This window comes from Hypanus sabinus, chromosome 21 (genome assembly GCF_030144855.1).
Source record: "Hypanus sabinus isolate sHypSab1 chromosome 21, sHypSab1.hap1, whole genome shotgun sequence".
Classification (NCBI taxonomy): domain Eukaryota; kingdom Metazoa; phylum Chordata; class Chondrichthyes; order Myliobatiformes; family Dasyatidae; genus Hypanus; species Hypanus sabinus.
In genome coordinates this window covers 31,689,147-31,710,819 of record NC_082726.1, presented here as the reverse complement: position 1 = coordinate 31,710,819, position 21,673 = coordinate 31,689,147, and the positions used below count along the sequence as shown (strand labels likewise).

At 45.2% G+C, this 21,673-nt stretch overlaps 1 protein-coding gene across 25 annotated transcripts in view; it reads right to left on the bottom strand.

Annotated features, from left to right (window-relative positions):
* Positions 1-442: 442 nt before the first annotated feature.
* The window catches only part of LOC132378921 (sorbin and SH3 domain-containing protein 1-like), a 242,548-nt gene continuing 221,317 nt past the window's right edge, over positions 443-21,673 (bottom strand). For 20 of the 25 annotated variants that reach the window (XM_059946245.1, XM_059946244.1, XM_059946246.1 and 17 more), the window contains 10 exons: positions 18,093-18,139; positions 15,871-15,985; positions 15,665-15,790; positions 12,723-12,917; positions 11,390-12,049; positions 9,853-9,951; positions 7,814-7,870; positions 7,151-7,200; positions 5,368-5,474; positions 443-1,942 (listed from right to left, as the gene is read on the bottom strand). In XM_059946245.1, coding sequence (XP_059802228.1) covers positions 1,875-1,942; positions 5,368-5,474; positions 7,151-7,200; positions 7,814-7,870; positions 9,853-9,951; positions 11,390-12,049; positions 12,723-12,917; positions 15,665-15,790; positions 15,871-15,985; positions 18,093-18,139 — 1,524 coding nt within the window. In that variant the 3' untranslated portion in view covers positions 443-1,874. Of the gene's footprint in view, positions 1,943-5,367; positions 5,475-7,150; positions 7,201-7,694; positions 7,736-7,813; positions 7,871-9,852; positions 9,952-11,389; positions 12,050-12,722; positions 12,918-15,664; positions 15,791-15,870; positions 15,986-18,092; positions 18,140-21,673 lie in introns of those variants that run through there. The other 5 variants (XM_059946242.1, XM_059946259.1, XR_009507222.1 and 2 more) reach the window with 5 other exon arrangements.

The following is a 21,673-nucleotide window of genomic DNA, read 5'->3' as shown; positions in this document are numbered from 1 at the left end:
TGTGTGCCATCCAAACAGATAGTTTCATACAGATGTCAAACAACAGTTTAAATAGTGTTAACAGGAAGATACTGTATCTGCTGGCAAGGAGGATGATCTCACTGTTAAGACCAGCAGAGGCTTTCCAGCCCCCACAGTACTTGTATAATTCGATGCAGACTCAAGTTGACCAGCAGAAGAACCAAATCTGGCATGAACTATTACTTTTTCAAGTGGCAATCGTAATGATGTGGAATGCAGTGCTTCAGGAAGATAGCAGAAGCAGATCCAACAGTGAATTTCAAAAGAGAAGTTGCTAAATATGCAATGGAAAACATTAGTAGGACTTGGGGAAATGAAAGGGGTTTGACTCAATAAACAACAGCCCAGGCCCAGCCATCCCAACGACTGCCTCCATGATGCAGTTGAGCATGAGAGACACTAAGAAGTACTAAGGCACATGTGGCTTGAATAAAGTTTATTAAATATTGCATTTTGCAACCACAGCAGTAAATAAAGGCTCTTATCTTTTATCGAATCATGAAGCACTGCAAAAAGAAAAATAGCTCAACACAAGATGTCTGGTTATAAAGACCTGTAGCTCACAAAATTATGGTAAATATAAGGCATGATAGTGTTTGATTACATACAGCAGGGCTACTGTAGTCCCAGTCATCTACTGCTGTATTTCTGGACTTTAAAAGAAAAAGCAAAGTGGTTTTGCTGTTGAATTTCCTAAAATAAGATGAGAAGGAAATTCCCCAGTGGCTGGTGTTGTTTTAAACAAAAAGTTTTCATGGGCTAGGTTTTGCCAAGCTTTTCCCTTGGGTTTGTTGTACCGAGCTCCATTTCTTTCAGATAAACAGTAAAACTAAAGAGCTCTGTGGAGTGTTTCTCTGCTTTCAGTCCACCATTTAAATTCCTTTTGTTAAATTATTTTCTATACAAGATAAGTACACATTTTTTATACAAAAATCAAATGTACATATTTACACAAAGCTTTATCCCAGCAATGGTTAATTCCCTTTGGTGGGGGGAAAGGTGTGCTTTTTCTTTAAAAAATATATATTTTTTTATTTATAGATTGTGAAGCTGAAAGTATTATGAAATGTTGCAGCTCAAAGTGACTGTTATCAACTTAACAGATATGTTAAAGAAACTCATTCTATCTAAGCATCAGCCCAAAGACTTAGCTGTGGTAATTTGTTGCAAGGGGTGACGTCTTCCTAGCTGGGGAATGAGGTTTAGTCACTTATGTGTGTTAGGTTTCTTACTAAAGCAATTCAAAATAATTACAGAGTGGAAAGGGAGAGGCTACTGTTGGTGATTAGAGGGTAAACACTGCATTGGGCCAATAAATGGAGCCTATTGATTGTAAACTGTTCTGGTCGAATTTCCATTTCAGTGTCATCATTAGTGAAGTCAGAGCCCAGTAAATACCAGACCCTCTTCTAACCACACCGTTCCCCATCATACAGTCGACTGCTCACCCCTCCAAATTCCCACGGAATCTCTAATCGATAACTTGGCGGCCGTAGCGCTCAATCTGTGGGTAGGAGGGACGAAGGGAGATCAGGCTTTCACTCAGCACGGGCGATCGACTTCCCCTTTGCAAAGGGGAACCCCTGAACCCACCTGCTGCTGAGCCCACACGGCCGATAAACATCCACAGTCAGCTATCTCACACCCTAAGCTCACGTACAACTCATCCCTTCTCGCTTGCTCAGTGCGTCCCAATTTTGTTCAGTGAAGGAAAGACACTTTATACTGTAAGCAGAATGTTTATGCCAGGCTGCAGACTCTGATGTGCTGCTCAGTTCATTCAACAGCTGAAAGAACCTCCACAAGTGTCGCTGGAGAGTTGTTTCATCGAAAGTTCACTGTGAAGCCTGGCTCTACAAATTTAATGGCTTTACGTAGTTGCCCGGAAATGTACCAAACTGCCGAGATCTTCTAGATGTACCTGAGTGAAGAGAGAAAACAATCAGTTGGGATGCAGATACTGGACTTCTGACACCAGCTGAGAGTGACTAGTGGAAGTGACCCAGCCCCAGATGTGAATGTTGCACCCCAGGGTGCTGGCCTCTTATTTTTTTTTTACTCAGGACCAGAAGGCCAGGATTGACTGCCCACCCTTAACTGTCCTTGAGAAGGTGGGTGCGAGTCACCTTATTGAATCACAGCAGTCCTGATGAGGGTAATCCTGTGAGTGGGAATTTCCTAGATTTAGACCAAACAACAACGGGTGACACACTGTCTATATGACCACAGCAACATGCTGGAGGAACTCAGAAGGTCAGGCAGTATCTATGGAGAGGAATAAACAGTCGACATTTCGGGCTGAGACCCTTCATCAGGACTGCAAAGGAAGAAGCGAGATTAAGAAGGTGGGGGGAAGGGAAGGAGTACAAGCTGGTGGGTGATAGGTGAGACCAGGTGAGAGCGAAGGTGGATGAGTAGCGAATAGGGGATGAAGTGGGAACCCGGGAGGCGATTTATTTATTTATTTATTTATTTATTTATTAAGATACAGTGCAAGTAGGCCCTTCCAGCCCCTTGAGCCAGGCTACGCAGCAATCCCTCAATTTAATTCCAGCCTAATTACAGGACAATCTACAATGGCCAATTACCCTTCCACAGGAGGCAACAGGAGCACCAAGAACAAACCCACGTGGTCACGGGAAAACGTACAAATTCCTTGCCCACAGGAGGCTGAAGAAGAAGAAATCTGATAGGAGAGGAGAGTGGACAATGGGCGAAAGAGGAAGAGCACCAGAGGGGGGTGATCGACAGATGAGGAAAAGAGAAGGAGGTAAGAGGGGAGCCCAAATGGGGAATGGAAGAAGAGAGGGCCAGGGGTAAATTACAAAGAGTTAGAGAAATCAAAGTTCATGCCATCAGGTTTGAGGCTAACCAGATAGCAACACCTCCTCCACCTGGGAGAGAGCTCATAGTGGCAGTAGAGGAGGCCGTGAACCAACGCGTTGGAATAGGAAAGTGAAATAAAGTTAAAATAGGTGGCTATGAGAAACCTTTTCACTTCTGTGGACAGAGCAAAGGTGCTCGATGAAGCAGTCTCCCAATCCACATCAAATCTCACTGAGACGAAGGAAGCCACACCGGGAGCACCATACACAGTAGGAGACCCTGGCAGACTTGCAGTTTAAGTGTCACCTCAGCTGGAAGGACTGTGTGGGGTCTGAATTATAGTGAGAAAAGGGGGTCAAGGGGTTGATGTAACACCTGTCATGCTTACAGGGATAAGTGCCAGGAGTGAGATCAGTGGGGAGGGATGAGTGGACAAGGGAAGTCGTGTAGAGAGCAATCCTGATAGAAAGAAGAGTGAGGGTGGGGGGAAGAAAAAGACGTGTCTAGTGGTAGAATCCCATTGAAGTTGGCAGAAATTAGAGAAAATGAGGTGCTGGATGCGGAGGCTCGTGGTTGTTAGGTAAGGACAAGGGAATTCTACTCCTGGGAAGATGGGTTGAGGATGGATGCCCAGGAAATTAAGGACAATTGGATGAGGGAAGCGTCAGTGTTGGAGGAAGGGAAACCCTGTTCTTTGAAGCAGGGGCACATCTCAGATAATCTGGAATGGAAACCTCATTCTGAAAACAGATGTAAGAGAGACAGAGGATCTGAGAAAAGGGAAAATCATTTCTACAAGTGACAGGGTAGGACGAGGTAAAAATCAGATTAATGAGGTGCACATGTGTACCTAATAAAATGGCCACTGGTTGTACATTCAATGACTTTACACCAGGGAGATGACTCTGGATAGAAAGGCCCTCCTCATTTCTGCTGAATCATTTGTTTCCAGTATGATGGTGGCATGCTTGGCCGCAGCGGCCTCTCTGGGTCCAACAAAATGGTGCAAATGTTTGTCAAACTTTTTTCTGTGATCGCAAGACCCCGTTGGACATTGGGAACACAAAACACCGCAGGTCTGGCTCTTTGGGAGAGACCGATGGTGGGAAAGCTGTGTAACCTCGGTTGCTGCGCAGAACAGGCCCTCACACCGCTGAGTTGCCTGTTACAGCCACCCAGGGAGGAGGGTTCGGAGGCAGCATGGGAGAGAAAAGATGGTGGCAGGAGTGTTGGGTTGAGGGACGGCTCTCCTGCCGGTACTACTCTCCAGTATTTGCTCCCTGGAAGACAAGCTAGATCGCCTTCATTTGCGGCCGACCCAGTGGGAGATGAGGAACTGCTGCGCACCTGTTCTAACAGAAACATGGCTCCAGGACAACATCCCATACACCATCAGACTTCAGGCCATGCCACTCAGGGACTTGTGCAAAGATTATTATGTGTTGTCGTAACTATATTTGTTGTGCATTATGTGTGATACTGTGGTTTTGCACCTTGACCTCAGAACAATATTTCATTTTGCTGTAAACATGCAGATGGTTGAATAACAATAAACCTTTAACCCCTCACTCTGCAGCTATTTCTCCTAACATCTTCCCTTCATTTTATCCACCTTCACGGCACCTCACCAAGAGCTTTCTAAAAACCCAAATTCACCACAGGCCCTGCTCCCCTTTATTCCTCCTACATCTTACATCATTAAAGAATCCCAGCAAATTTGTCATATATCATTTCCCTTCCATAAAATGACGGTGCTGTTGCTTGGTTGTCCTACAGTTGCCTAAATGTGCTGTTAGTATCTCGTTAGCAAAGGCTTCCCACAACAGTACACAGAACATAGAACCTGGGTGCAGCACAACAACAGATACTTCAAAGCTCACTCTGTCTGTGCTGATCATGATGCCATTCAAAACTAATCCCACCTGCAGATGCTCAAACAATATTTAAGAACATGATTAGTACATAATGGTTAGCACACTCCTATTGGGCCAAAGAGCCTGTTTTCTTCCCTTGCATCGAAGATGTGATGAGTCTGTGACAGGCGTTAGGCTAACTGCCTACAAATTGCTAACTTCCTGCCTTCCCCCCTCCCTGAACACTGGTGTTGTACTTTTGGTTTCCATTCTTTGGGAACCTCTCCAAAATCCAGAATAGGAGGACTGAGAGAGAGCCCAGTCTTTGAACATGCCTGATTTTGGAAGAGATGTACTGTTTTGTCTGTTCCCATTGGTTGAAGTTTCAGATGCCTCAAGATTTGGAGTTCTGCTACCCTCACCCAACACCACTGATGTGGAGCACATCTTGAAATTGCTATTTGTGGGATCACCTGGGGTGCTTAGTTCATCACTGTACAATAGTATCTACATTTCAGTAACACCTAATGGGCTTGAAATGCTTTAGCTACAGAGGCTATTAAAGATGCAAGTTCCTTAATCCCCTGCCATGTTTTAGAGAGATCACCAGTACACATGCCTGTTCTTTTATTCTATGTGTATTGCTACAGCATAGTCCCCTGCTTACCAACAAACCAGCCATCATCACACTTCTCCATCACGTCAACAACATCACCTTCCCGAAGTTCCAGCTCATCTTCATTCTGTGGGATGTAGCTATATATTGCCTGGAATCTAGGAGAAAGCATTCCAAACAACAGTGTAAAAAAATCAAGAAATTATTGCAGAAGATATCTTCAGTGTTTATATGCTGCATGTGTCCTCTCCCACTGATGTGTCCCTTGATTTCTTCTCCCTTGGGTTTCTCCAGCTTCCTCATAAAAACGTCACTGTAATTTGCCATAAGCACATCTTGTGTGGGAAGCAATGCTCTCACCACACTCCAAATAAAGAGGTTTATTTCTGACCACTCCAATATCCTGCCCCTACCTCCAACCTCCCCAATCACTAAAATAAAGGAGATTTGAAGTGGTCAAATTAATAAATGTAAAATAAAATCAGTTCTTTTCAAATTAGCGCTTTACTTACCCTGTCTAATTTCCTATTGTCCTGAATTTCCAGCTCCCACATTTTTACCCCCTTGAGAGTATTGCCTCCTGCTTAGATAGTTTCCTTCTCTAATGTACTCACAGGATCGTTTATGCCGAGTAGTCTGTTGTCACCATGAACTTCTTCAATGGCACAAGCTTCCAGCGTGCTTCTCTGCTCGTCCCCACTTTCTCTTATAACCCTGTATATTTTTCTGAGGTTTAAGCCACTCCTCCATAATACTTCCCCTTTTAGCCCACTCTCAATTCTCCTCCTATTAAGCTGTGAAGCGTTTAGGTATTTCTCACATTATAGGTAAGGGAAGCAAAGTAACGCAATGCATTAGCAGGCCCTATCCACCAAGGCCAAACAAGATGCCCATCTAAACTAGTTCCATTTTCTTGCATTTGGCCCAAACCCCTCTAACCACCTCCTATCCATGCACCGGTACTAATGCCTTTTAAACTTTGTTATTTCACCTGTCTCAACACTTCCTCTGGCAACTTGTTCCACTTGTACTCTGCATGAAGTTGTTGCTCATCAGGTCTCTTTTAAATCTTTCCCCTCTTACCTTAAAGTTTATAACTCCCTTTCTCTGGGATAAAGACAGTATGTAGTTACTCTATCTAACATTGTACACATTGCTTGTTGCTATGAGAGTGAGAACATAACTTAATTCTGAATCCACACATGTCGAAGCATGTCGAATCCAATTTAAGACCGTTATTTATCCATAGTCAATTCTCCCGCTCTCTTGGAGCTACTAAATCCAATTGTAACAGTTCCACAGCCTAAGGCAGCAAACCCAATTATCACTTGAACATAGAATATAGAACACTTCATGTCTCTCGGCTCACAATTTCCTAAAGAATTTTTAACGTACTCTAAGATCAACCTAACTTGTCCTTCCTACATAGGCCAGAGAAAATCTGCAGACACTGGAAATCTGAGCCGAAAGGGTTCAGCCCGAAATGCTGACTGCACTTTTTTCCATGGACACTGTCTGGCCTGCTGAGTTCCTCCAGCATTTTGTGTGTTGCTTCCTACATTGGCTTCCATTTTTATATCATCTATGCACCTATCTAAGAGTTTCTTCAAAGTCCCTAATGTATCTGCTTCTAACACCACCCACGGTTGTGTGCTCCACACATTCACCCACTCTCTGTTTAAAGAACTTACCTCTGACATCCACCAATTACCTTCAACCAATCACCTCAGAATTATGAATCAGAGGTGTCAATGTGCCAGTTAATGGCCATTGGTGGAGGTTAGGTTTGTTACAGGAAGAATATGGATTGAAAGACCCACGCATGAATACTTACAAGGTAGTTGGAGTTTGGCTCCGCTCAAGACTGCTCCCTCGCTGCTGCCCCTGAGGTTGGTGAGAAATGATGAAAGACTGTTTACTGTCATGGGGAGACACCTTGTGCCGAGAGTGAAGCGGGTGAGAAAGGTTACTGCAGTAATGAACAGACTTTTCTGCAATGTTGATGATCTCATTGCAAACTGTCTCCTGTCAGTTGGACCATCATCAAGTGAACAAGAGGAAAGAGACAAGAGGGGAGGGGTGTGGGGGTGCATTCCAAACACATCGTGGGATTCCGGCAAGTTAAAGGAGGTCAGAGATCCGGGAAACCGCAGTGGTGCAGAGTAATCCAAAGGCAAGCATGAAAAAATAGGCAAGATATAGAAGAAGCACAGATTTAATTCCAGGATTAAAAAGTGCAGCACAAAGATGCAGTAGTTAGTAATTAAAAACATCAAATATTAATAGTCATGCTTACTATCAGTAAATTAAATTTATAAACAGAAATCATGCTCTCGTCAATCACAGACCAAAAACTCAATCATCATCTCACTACTAACATCTAACATTTAAAGCTCGTCGCTGCTGCCCGGAACACGATCTAGGTAAATTACAAGCATTAGTTTAGTACAATGGCTTTCAAGTTTTGCAAAGCCCTGTCATGTGATTTACGTCTTACCACGTAGCTCTTTTCAGACTCTGTCAGATCTGGTCCTCGCAATGAATGATGGGGAGGCTGTGGTCATCAGACAAATTATAAAGGGAAAAATCGCAGCATGTGTTATTGGCTTCACACAGGCTACCAGCATTTTTTAATAACATGACAAACTTGATAAGCTCAATAGCAGGGAAAGGACTATGACACAGCACAGAGGAAGATTGTCAGCAAATATTAGCACTCTAGGACAATGAAAGCAGATCAAACTAAAAATGACAGTCCAAGCGACACGAGGGATGAAAATGAAAAGCTCAGAGGAAAGAGATTAGAGATATGTGGAAGAATCAGTTTCCTTTGGGAAGTAATTCAGATGTTTGTATACAATGGAAAATCAATATGTACTTGAAACAGTGTTCATCCAAGACATCACCCCTTACCACAGACTCTTTAGCTGGTCACTGAAGAGGGCACAAGCTGCTTTCCATCACCCAGAATATTTCACTCTCTCCTTGGATTAAATTGGAAGCAGAAGGAAGGAGGGAAAACTTTTCTAAAACTGCCACAATATTCTATTCGATGTTGGTCACCTTGTTCTAGGATGTATGCAAAGATATTCTGGAGGGTCCAGGAAAAATACTGGAACAAGGAACTAGAGCTATTAGAATGGATTAGAGGTACTAAGAGAGCTTCCTTAGAAAAACTGAAGAAGAATTTGATAGAGTGATGAAGGGCCCAGACAGAGTTATGGAGGGAGGTTGCTCCCATTGAAGGTGTTGAGAATGAGAGGATGTGAGGTGCCAAGTACAAATTAAAGTAGAAATTAATTAAAAGTCAGATGAGAAAACATTATTTTTCTACACAGTGTGTGGTTGGATGCTATGGGGACAGGTTCTATTTGGCCTTCAGGAGCATTTATACAGCAGGGATAAACTGGATAAGTGGCACAGTGGAGAAAATTTTCCAAGGAAGAGCTGGTGGGTTGGAACTAGAAAGAGGCTCAGGTAGAGTGCTGGCATGGATAAGATGGGTTGAATGGCCTCCTGCTGTGTTGCATCGATTTTACGATATCATAATATCAGTACGCCAATGCAGGGTCTCAACCTGAAACATCAACTACCCCTCTGCCTCCACAGAAGCTCCTCCACCAGCTGATTTTCTCCACCAATTTATTTACTGCTCCACTGTCCAACATCTTCCTTCTCTTGTGTCTCCATAATACCATCCACTATTATGAAGAAGAGGGGAGTTATTGCTTGGTCTCCATGTTTATCCTTTAACTGATTTTACTAATGAAAAGATAAACTGAAATCTCATTGCCATTTGTGGGATCTGGCTGTATACAAAATGGCCTCCACTGCTTTCTGCATAACAATGACGCCCATATTCAAGTGTACAGTACTGGTAATGAATTCTTTCGGGACGCACTGAGGTTATGTTTAAAGGTATGACTACTTCCTTGGTGATTTAGATTGTCACCGTGAGTCACAAACATACTGCAAGTAGCATTCACACAAGGTTATGGGATTATTTGAGCTCTCCCTCTATGAACAAGACACTGTCACCTGAGGTGCCCAATCAGGTTCTACAAAGAACTCCAGTGGAGGAGTGGTAACCTGGGCCTTGCTGGAGTCTGTTTGGGCCATCAGCTAAACCAGGAAACCTCAAGGGAGTTCTGGAGCAACAAACAAAAGTGCTGGATGAACTCAAGCAGGTCATGACACACCTGTTCAATTTCCTGATGCAGGGTTTCAACGCAAAACATTCCTCCTACCCACCAGCCCACACAGATACTGCTTAACCTGCTGAGTTCTCCAGCAGATTGTCTGTTGTTCCAGTTTCCAGCAGCTTCTGTCCTTTGCCTCTAAATGGAGATGTGGAGAGGTCTGATTGACCTTCAGATCAACTTCCTCTAGAGGAGAACTTCCCTAAACCATGACTACATCAAGCTTTGGGATGTGCTGAGATTCTGAAGGCACTACAGAAATGCAGTATGTAACATCGAAGTCTCCTACAATTCACAATCTGCTAAAAGCTTGGCAAAAGACGCGAAGGACACTTACCACAAAAGAAGAATTCAGGGTATTAACTGGAGAGTCAGAAAACACAACCGGACTCCTGGAAAACCTTCCTCCAGCTCCACTGTCACTTCTTGAGTTAGGCTGGTGACAGAAAAGCACAAATTCATCTAAATATTTCTCCTGATAGTCCAGCACGAGTTTGGTGAGTTTACAAGATAGTAGGTGTGAAAAGAGGGGAGAAAAACACATAAGAAGCAGTCGTGAGAGGGAACAGCAGGGAGGGAGTGAAGTACAAGGGTCAAATCAGGAGAGAGACCTGGTGAACACAAGGGACCGAGGCAGTAGAGGCAAGCCATGGTAGCAGGGACAGTGGAGTGAAAGTGTTGGCATGGGAACCGGTGATGACATGGAGACAGGAATTAGAGGGGGCATCTGAAAAGAATGTGGCTAGCTTGTGAGCTGTTGCAGTAAAATGACACACTCCTACAAGTTTCATGCAACTTTATTTTCTAGCAAGCTCTGAAACAGGTCCCAGAGACCAGGCACACTCCTGCGCACATCTCCACGTGGAGCCCCTTGTCAGGTGGAGAGCAAAGTCAAGCACATGGAATGCAGAAGTTGCCAAGGTACTGTAGGTACTAGAAGATGCAACTGAAAGCCTTCTGTCCCACAGGTGCTGTGATCCACTTATTCATACGCCCAAGCAGCACGTGCGCCTCCCCATCACTGCACACTGTGAGGCTGCAAATGCTCCAGGGTTGCCTTGGAGAATCCAAGGTTGTCTGGACAACTCGAGGGATTAAGGATTCATCCATGAACACAGCAGTGAAGGCACCAGGAAAATAAATCCTCAAGCTTTAAAAGCTATTTCCCCGGGAATAGTTTGGCACATTAGTGTGAAGTGAGGAGTAAAGCTGTTTGGTGAGGGAAAGGTCACATGACAAACCCCACCAGGAACAAATCCAACCCACTGATGCTGGTGAAGGGATCGATGAACAATGGGAAAGGTTCAGGGGTTGGGGCAGACTGTAGTGCGGGGGGGGGGGGGGAAGAAAGAGGGGCGGGGGAAGGGGTGGAGGTGGAAGGGCAGAAAGAAGTGGGGTGGGAGATGGGAATGGGTCAGTGGTGGGAGGGAATGAGACAGGAGGAAGAGGAGGAATAGAAGTCCATTGAAAACCAACAGGTTCTTCAACAGCTGCTGTCTCTGATTCAGCACTGGGGCAGCAGCAACAACTGTTTGGTTGTGGTTCAAAAGTTGCTTGTGTCTAGCCTAGTCATAGCCTAATGTCCCCCCTCCCAAGTTCACTACTGTTGGTAGAAAAAGACATGACTGGATATAGAGTCTCATTATGGCTAGGGTGGACATCCAACCTGTAAGGACCTTACTAGACCAGAGGGTTCAATGGCCACCCACTCAATGTTCCACAGTGGGGTTGAAGCTGTACCTCTGCCCTTTGCCCAGCTGCAGGAATTTTATCCCGTTAATTAAACAGAGTTCCCACGGAGTTGGGTTAATTTGTTGGGTGCTGCCATGCTGTGTTGCACACGCAGGATACACACACGACCATGCTGCAGGTACCTTCTCCACCGGCTTTGCTGGCTGCCTGCTCTCCCCTTGCACAATCCTCAGGAGCTCCTTGGACAGTTCCCACTCCCCAGCCGCTATGGTGGGGAGCTTCTCCTCTTTTGGCTTCTGGTGCCTGCCCAGGTTGAGGCCGCCTGGACTTTGTGCTCGGATGGTCGGAAGGTCCTCCACCTCGCCCCTCCTGCTCTTTGCGGCGGTGAAATGACTGGCCGCATGCACTGGACTTGAGCCAGGTGCCAGAGGTGAGGCGGAAGGAGAGGACGACGTACAGCCACCGGTGGTTGGAGAGGGCGTGTTCTGAACCTGCCCCCAAATACCTTGAGCTGATTGCGGAGATCGGCCTGAGAGCTGCGGTAATTGCTCAGAGTAGGGCGTTGCTTCTCTGGAGAGGCTCCAGTGAGCAGGGCTCCTCGGCAGCAAAGAGTGGGCCCCCATTGAGTCGCGCAGGTAGCTCCTGTCGGAGGAGAGGCTTTCGGGAAGAGGGGGAGGTGGTGGAGTCGTGAGGGGAGTGTGGCTCGGGGATACACCTACAGTCAGCGATATCCAGTCAGAGGTGACGGCTTGTAAATCTGGAGACACCACTCTACGGTAGTGAGACGGAGGAGGAGGAGGGAGAGGAGGAGATGGTGTAGGGCGAGTAGAATTACCAGAGAACTTCAAACAAAAAAGAGAAGAGAAAGATGTGAATCACTAGACAAAGGGGAAGAAATAACAAAAGGTCATTAAAATGGCTCAAACAGGTAAAATAAAGCAAGTGGAAAACGGAAAGCTGCCAGGCTAGAAACCCAGTCCTGTGGTGTTGTCTACGCCTGTGCTCGGCGACTTAAAATTCCAGTTGGACAGAAGAAGACAGAATACCCTCCATTTCCAGACCCTTTCAAGCCCCATCCAGGAATCTGAACAGGCACTTCCCAGTCCAGGATTAATCTAGAAGATTAAACCCTATGGGCTAATGGCAGGTTGTAGGCACTATGCAAACTGCAACACCCTCCCCCTCATATAAAACTCTGTAAGCACATTCCTCAGTCTCCTACACTCCTGTGAAAATAAACCGAGCCTGCTCAATCACTCCTTGTAGTTACAGAGAAAATCGTCTCCAATTGGAAGCGATATGGTTAAAAATATAAAGCAGAGCTGATGGTGGATGGAAAGTGGGGGTTAGTGTCTGTTGAGTCTAGTTTTGTCTTTGATGGAACTATAAATAAACTGCGTACAAGGATGAAGGGATTATCAGGAGCCAGTTCCTTGGCCTCACGTTTAGCCCTGGGTGTAATACAACCATTTACCATTAGGTGGTGCTAAGAGTTTACACAGAGCAATGGACTACCTGTGGGGAACTGGTTGAGCTGCGGCTGGAACAGTAAGAGCCCGGTGGATCTGGAAAGTCGACTGCATTCTTCACCCTGGGCCTTTTAATCACCTCCACGTATGTGACGGGGAAGATTCCTTGCCGGTTTGTGCCCGAGATTTTGCCTTCAAACCAGTTTTCATCAACTCTTCTCACCAGAGTGATCCGCTCCCCCTGTTGGGAAGGAATAACCATCACATGGAATATACGGAGACACAGTAAGTCCAGGTTGCTCAAAGCCAGCCTCGTCTCAACCTCAACATGCTCCAGCTTCTACTGAACCGATCAGTTCCATTCTCACCAGTGCCTGCAGCATTTCACTCTGCATCAGAGTGGGAACATTCTTACTTCACTTTCTGAAAACATTGGAGGTCTGGCAATAGAAATCTGGTGGAATCTTTTTAATCATGCCCTGAACATTGTGCATTCTCTATATAGGACAGGCTTGGGAGCCGCAACAGGCACTGAAGGTCCTAGCATTGGACTCTCAATGTTACACTAGAACAGGGATCGGCAACGTTTACCACTGAAAAAGCCAATATGGACCCGTTTCCCACAGAAAAGAAAACACTGGGAGCCACAAAACCCGTTTGACATTTAAAATGAAATAACACTGCATACAACGTTTTTTTTTGCCTTTATGCTATGTATAAACAAACTATAATGTGTTGCATTTATGAAATTGATGAACTCCTGCACAGAAAACGAAATTACATTTCTGCATGCAACAAAAACATTTTGAACTCCGAAAAAAAAGACATTGGGTTGAAGGTTACTCCATAGGTAGTCTACCTTGGATCGAAGAATTAAAAGAAAGTGCACACTGGCAGTGGTGATGTATATTAATAGCGATAAAAAACACGTTGTAGCGGTGTAGCGCTACACGCAGCGCTAAAATAAAGACACTGCAGTCAAAGGTAACTTTATTCGAACTAAACAGCCTTGATTTAAAGCCTCCCTCAACCCGTCCCCGTGGGCGCGGATGCTCCAAAAGACACGTACTCACAAACTCCCGTAGGCTATCTCCCTTAGCCAGAATGGTGGCTAATTGTGAGCCGGTTCGGATGTGCCAGGAAATGGGGTCTCCACAACGTTTTTAGATTGTACAAGATCACCATAATCTTCAAATTTCGAATTACATTTCAAAAACTAACAAACTACGGGGAGCCGCAGCACAGAGATCAAAGAGCATGCGGCTCCGGAGCCGCGGGTTGCCGACCCTTGCACTAGATGGACATAAACACAAGATTTTGCTTTCTGCAGATGCTCGAAATCATGAGCAACACACACACACAAAATGCTGGAGAAGCTCAGCAAGTCAAGCAGCATCTATGGAGTGGAATCAATTAGTCAATGTTTTGGGCCAAGACCCTTCATCAGGATCAGGACATACCTTAATTTCTTCCTGAATCTGTCTGACCAAGTGTGGTGAACTACATATACCTGTCTGGACACGCCCTCTGCTGACTGCTCCTGTGGCTCCTCCCACAGACCGCTGTATAAAGGTGAATGGAGGCACTGCTCCTTCCTCAGTGTCCACGATGTTGTGTGGTGGTCTCTTGCTGCTTGTGCTTTCTTCCAGCCAATAAAAGCCTACCTTAACTCACGTCTCCGAGAGTTATTGATGGTGCATCACCAAGTTTGACACAGTCTTCTGGACACAACAGAAAGCATTTAGGAGTGAATCAGTTAGTCCATAGCTATCAGTTGATGTGTGGTCACTGCAGCTCTGTAGGACCCAAGATGGCTGACAAGGCTAATGTGGGATGGACAGAGCAGGAGTTGTCAGGTGGTTTTTTGAGATGGTGTGCTCCTTTCACCAAGTACATAGGGCTTTTGTGAGACCAGGATACATGGAATAGATAAAGGTTCCCAGTAACATCCTGAATGTTCCTTCTCCACTTTCAATGGTGATCATCTAGGAGTCAGTGTAGGAGTTGCACCTTGTCAACTCAAAGAAATTTCAAGAACCTCCTTGAATCCCACACATAAAATGCTGGAAAACCCAGCAAGTCGGGCAGCATCAATGGAGGGAAGTAGACATTTTGGACCGAGACCCTTCATCAGGCCTTCCAGAGATGCTGCCTGACTTGCAGAGTTCTTCCAGCATTTTGGGCGTTTTGCTCAACCTTTCCAGTATCTGCAGCATCTTGTGTTTATGCCCTCCTTAAATCCAATTCTTTGTTCACCTGAGGATCCTTCCCAGAAAGACAACCATATCACGTGGTCTGCCTAGCATAGCTGATGGTGCATAACCAGCGTCTCATTGCCGAGTCAGTGGCTGAGGAAAGGACACTGGACAGCTCTATGGGACAGATGTACCCTGAGCAAACACAGTGCAGCTTTCTACAAGGCTCAGAAGGTGAACAGTGAACTAGGAGATGACAGTTCAGATAGAGTCCTGGAGTGACTTCCTTCAGGTGAGACGTTAAGCAGGCATTAAACTCCTACTAATGGCTAATGTCTATCTACTACCAATGTCTAAAAGCAGAGCTTAAAAACAGAAACTGCTGAACAGGTGAGGCAGTATCTGTGAAGAGAGAAGCACTTAATGTTTCAGGTTAATCCATGGATATTGACTTGCACAAGAAGATTGCCTGCATTTTCTGGTCTATTTCAGATGCAGCACCTGCAGCCTAATAGCTCTATGGAAGCATTACCTGGTCCTTAGAACAGCTGCTGTTTGTGAGCAGATTAACCCCTTCCTTATTTCCATTACAGCAATGCCCACGTAATCAAAACCCATACATCTCTCCTCGACAGTAACTTTCTGAGAGGACTTCTTATGACTGTTTATGTTTATATTACTTGGAAATATTCACAGCTGCTCTACTAGGGAGCTTAGAGGGCCATTTGGCACAATGAGTCTACATAGCTCTCAGAGCAAACCTCTAACAGGAGGGGATTGAAGTGTCTCCTACCTTCCTGAAAGACATTTCCACATGTGTGTCGCCTGTGAAATTGAAACGGGCCACAGCTTCCCCATATTCCAGCACCTGAAGAGGTGGGGCCTTTTTCGGTTGAGCTCGTTCCGTCGGAGGAAGCAGCTGTGAGGGGGAGATTAGAGATTAATGTCAACTGAAACTCAGACAGCTTCAGTCAGAAATGCCAGCTCGAGCCTCCTTACCTCAATGTACGACCTGGGGAAGATTCCCACACGACCATGGTGCTCCCCCTCATACCAGTTCTGATCGATTTGCCTGTAGATGTAGACAATGTCCCCCTTCTGGAAAGGCAGCTCTCTGCAGACAAACAAGCACGTGGTTAGTGTAGGGAGGCCCAAAGAGTCATCCCGACAGTGACCTGAAAGCAACAAATTGCAGCAGCTTGAAAATACTGTATCTGCAGAACGGAGTGATAATTGGGAGTTGGCTATTGGTTTATTATTGGCACACGTACAGAAGCAGAATGAGATGCTTTTGTTCATATGCCATCCCGACAGATCATTCCATTCACAAGTACACTGAGGTGGTGCTCAAAGAAAAAAAAACAATTCAGAATACAGTGTTCCAATTTCAGAAAGTGCACTGTGAGGGCCATGACAAGGTAGATAGATAGATCAAAAGTCATCTTTATCTTATAAAAGGTCTTATAACCTGGAATAGAAGCTGTCCTTGAGGCTAGTGCCGTTTCTCATGCTTTTCTGCCTTCTACCCAATGGAAATGGGTGGGGGTAGAAGTGAGTATCACCGGTCTGGGACAGGTCGACTATGCTGGCCGCCTTCCCGTGGCAGCAGGAAGAGTGAGTAGAGGAGAGGCTGATTTTTGAGGTGCACTGAGCTGTGTTGTGACTGCAGTGCCCTGTGGCCCACCAGGTGATTAACCACCCAGCAGAACAGTAAGCCTCATAAGCCCAAAAGCAAAGGGGCTTGTATGGAAAATGGGAAAGAGGTCATCCCAACTTTGCCCCATCATAATCCATGAGCTCCAGTTGCTTCAGGAGCGAAGCTAATGGGAGCAGAAAGCCAGTCCTGCAGTGAGTGGCTCAGACTTATGCAGGAAACCTTTGCTACCATTCCAATTTATGAGGAGCAATGAGGTACGGGATCCCGCACTGGATAACTGGCCTGCAAAAAAGGGACGACATCATTGGGAAATATGGGGTTGGAATGACAGAGGAGACTCACACTGACTGAAATGAATAAACAGCTTGAATGAGCCAAGTGCTTTTGAGTAAAGTTGTTAATCAACTTCATATTTTTGAGCTCAAACCAAAGAGGAGTGAGGAATGTGTGGACACTGCTTCAAACCATCTGATAGGAGAATGTGCCAAGCCTCAGGGGGCAGGTTACAGTAAAAGGTAGTGTAAACTCCAGGCAATACAATTTCCACAACATTACTGGATCTGATGTAAAACAGTCAGAACCGTGTGCACTGTGTACCTGATGCACATGGTTGCAATGGATGGAATGTGAGAGAGGTCTGATTAAAGTCAGAGGCTATATGTCAATTGACCAAGCTGCTGATGATAGAATGATAATTGTAAAGAGAAAGATAGAGAAAATCATGAACAGTTAGATAGAAGTTCAAAGCTCAAACTAAATTCATTATCAAAGTACATAATTTCACCATATACAATCCTTGTTAATTTTGTTGTGGACAGTAAATCTAAGGAAGTCCAGGAAATATTATAGAGTCAATGAAAGGCCACACCCAATTGGAAGGACAAACAACCAATGTACAAAAGTCAACAAACTGCAATTACGAGAAAAGGGGAGGAGGGGAGAGAGGGGAGTGGGGTGTGTAGGAGGGAGCACGTGTCCTCAGAGTTGGGGAGAGAGGGGAGTGGGGTGTGTAGGAGGGAGCGCGTGTCTTCAGGGTAGGAAACTGAGATGAGGAACAACCCTGGGCTCCATGTCTCATCCACTCTGATGGAAGACAGATCAGCAATGGGCTCAGCACTCTTCGGCTCATAGCCAAATCTACATTGTGCAACATGCAGGATGGTCGCACGCTCCCTCATGAACATAGAGCAGAGAATGATGACATTAACACAATCTTTTTATAAGGTCTCAGCCTATCAAGTGATTAGTAGTATTATGGTAACAAATATGGTTTTCTATTCTACCCTCTCAAAGCCCTGTGAAGTGTATGGGACATTTATTGAAGATAACCTAAACCATGCTTAGGTTGATCATTTTCTCCATGAGATGCCTCTGGCTGTAGGGCTCAGGAGGTTTGGTTTGCTATCTTTAAGTCTATTTTAAACTCTATCTAAGGTGTTAAGCACACAGACGTGATATGTAAAGTACCCTCGCTTGACGTATCTAACAATGGAAAGGTCTACGTTCCTCCAGCATCTGTGCAATACCGTTGCATCAGTTGCAAAGGTAAAATCTTTTAACTCACTTCAGAGTCTGGGCCTTGAAGTCAAACTTGGCTCTGGCTGGCAGCATCTGGAAAGGGGAGAACATGGCATAGATTAACTACACTACCAACGCACTGGAAAATCTTTAAATCTTGTCCACCCTTTGAACAACATGGTTAATGACATGATTAGTGTAATGGATTTCCAAACAGTTGGAAGAATAGGAAAGTTGGCATCATTTCACAGGATAAAACCACACACTCGCTGCATTCTCAAAGAGATACCACCCCCCCACCCTCACCCCCAGCCAAAGCAAGCAGGCTAATCATAATCTTCACAAGTGCAAGCCAACAATGAAATACTTAATCCAAAGCTTCACCCATTCATTTCTGCAGGTGCATGGTAACTGTATCCTTGAGATATGGACCTTTTGCTTCACATTTAAATTGGGTTGATAGATCCCACAAAAACAAAGTAGATCATGGCTGGCCCATTAGTTAATAAGATCGAGATTGATCATCTTCCCCAGCTCCATCGTTCTGCCTCGTCCACTGTCTCACACTTCCCTGGTGTGTTCACGTACCTCTTGGGCTTTGATCTCCTTGATGGTTCAGCATGATCAGGACTTCGTCGTTTGCTGGGTAGACAAGCCTAAAGGTTCACATATTTATGAACATTCCTCTCTCCCCCACAACTAAAGAACTAACTTCGTAGCTGTGAGTATGCCTCTTGGTCTGGGGCTCTCTAGCTTTGGCAAACAACCACTCAGTAGCCAGTTACCCATGCCAAACCCTCCAAACTATTCCATAGATCAAAGGTATTTTAAGGCTTGTTACAGGTGGACAAATGGAAGATGGGTATTGAGCTCAGTCAGGATTGGATTGGGGAAGAAGGTGGCTGGGATCAAAAGCTTACTCCAAAGAGGAGAGTTGCTTTACACCCTGATGTGCAAAGGAAGCTGTTATAAGAATCAGAGCAAAAACATTACATTGGTTCTAGTAGATTGTATGGACTACAACAGCTCATCACTGAATTCCTATTGGAATGTCCCGGCCCACTGTAGTTTTAGACAGACCTGGTATTAGCACATTCCACCAAGAGCTCTTTGGGGGCCAGTTCAAGTTCTTCCTGAGCTTTGGTCCATTTAAGTACACGTACATGCATACAACTCATGTGGAATAGCATGCCACAAGTGAAGCACACTACACACCTAAATTAACAACTCAGGTTCTCTCTCTACAATTGTTGCCTGCCCTCCTGAGGACTTCCAGAACCTAGTTTCTGTAACACACATACACACCGTTCATGCATGTAAATGCCACTCTGTTTGCATGCTTGGGTGCCACAGTAATGCAGCTAACAGGTCTGCTGCCCCACCGCTGTAGTGACCCTGGGTACATTGTTGTTTCATGTGGCATTCACACTTTGCATTGAAATGTGACCTGGGAGGTGCAGACGCGAGCCTGTCCATTTGGGAGCCAGGGTTGGCTCGATCTTCGTCTGGCATCTCATCCACAGCTGTTCCAACATGGGTGACCCCGTGTTGGCATCACCTGATGGGAGTCCTCCACACGACGTCAAAGTGTTGATCCAGGACATGGAGTTAGCACATTCTATCTGCAACTGCTGGGTTTCCTCCCACATCCCAAAGATGCTCTTAATTAGGTGCTTTTAATGCCCCATAGTGTGTAGTTAAATGGAAGAATCTGTGGGGAGTTGATATGAATCTGGGAAGAATAGATTGGGATTAGTGGAGATGGGTGCTTGATCTTTGGTGTAGATTTGATGGGCTGATGGGTAGATTGTACTGCTGTCCAGTATTGTGCAAAAGGCTTAGGCATCCTAGCTAAATACATGTGCCTAAGACTCTTGCACAGTATCACAAGACTATGACTCTAAGTTACACCAGTACAGAGTCATTTATGTTCAAGTGAAAACACTCTCATTCACTCAAGGGTAAAACCGGAGGATGGTCTTGTGCAGGAACGCTCCACAATCCCGAAGTCTGTCACCTGTCTGCCGAGTAACAACTGCTCCCTTTGCTAGGACCGAAGTGTCAGTCCAGCAGGGCACCATAAACGTCAGCTGGGACCTGTCCTACCAGCACGACTCAGTGCAGAATAGTTATACAGTGGGAGTAAATCTTAGCAGTACCCCTCCCAGTCCTTTGGTTGGAAGGTAACATGCTGCAGGATGAAGGAAAAGGAGAATCAAACCCCACGATTATGAAATTCTGAAGTACAGGGGGACATCTGAATCAACCAATCTCATGGTGAAATGTCGGTAATATCAAAAATGAAAACCCTCAAGTGCTTTGTGTCATTGTCCTGATCATACAATTGTGCACCATATTTATAGGCCAGGCACGTGTCATTTTTCAGATCCTTGGTATTAATTTTGCATTAACAAGTGGAAAACATCAGGAGATAATATAAATTGACACAAAGCAGCAGCTTCAAAGACAATAAAAGCAAATATTTAATATATAATAATTGTCACAAGTGAGTGGATTTTATGTTAATACTTGTTCAGTTGTAAACAATTCCGAGCAGTGATTCCTCCTCTGTTGTGTGCAATAAAATTATCAATATCCAATTTCAGAAGTGGAGATCAAAGCACAAGTTTAGTTCAGCTTGTGTTTAGGTCACAGAACGGAAGCAAGGAATCTGCACTGGAGTGTTTTAGCAGCAATATCATGTGGTATTAATGACAGCAAAGAGTGACGGACCCTGACACGCGCCCATCATCCCTAGCCCTTCTAGGAAGTTACCTGTCACTCTGGGAGCAAGATGGAAGGGGCAGTGGCCTGGAGGAAAGGAAGACACTGATGCCAATCTTTGAACCAGCTCTTTTCCTGAAGGACCCACCTTGGATGTGCTGCGAATAACCAAACTGTCCTCACCAGCAAACACCTCAGTTGGCACCATGCTGCCTCCCACAGACCAAAGTTTGGGATTCCATTACCATCCAGTGTCAAGCCTGATTCCATTGACATTAGCTGTTCACAACAGTCTCGGTACCACTGAAGGCAAGAGCAGTGTGGTCTGGTGCCTATCCCTCCCATCCCTACAGTGTAATTGGATGGGTTGCAGCTTGACCATGGTGCTTTACCCAATCAAATCCCCAGCCAAGTTTTGACATTCATGACAATAACCAGAAAACAGTCGTTTGGCTAAGCTCAGAAAGTAGATGGGAAATATTGTAAAGGGCAAGAAAGCAGACTGATATTACAGTGAGCGTAGCTGTTAATTGCACCATTTCCCAAACCAGCCATACAGGTTCCTTTGACTTGGCAAAACCTGGTGAAATTACCTTCTCCTTCAATCCACACTCCCAAGCACAAGCCCCAAAGTAGTGGGACTGGCAAGGCACACAAGCACAGGTGCAGACTTTCAACTGAAAACACAAGGCCGTGTAAACATGGATCGGAAGAAGAGGTCCACACACATTCACACAAACAAAATCCAGCCATAAGGGTGAACTATGAGGCAGGTTTAATCATGCTGGGTGCTCAAACTATGAAGCATAAGCCCACACTCCATCATGATTAGGCTATTATTGCAGTGTTAGTTCTGAAATGCCACGGAAAGCCAGACAGCGAACAGCACAGCATAGAGAAGGT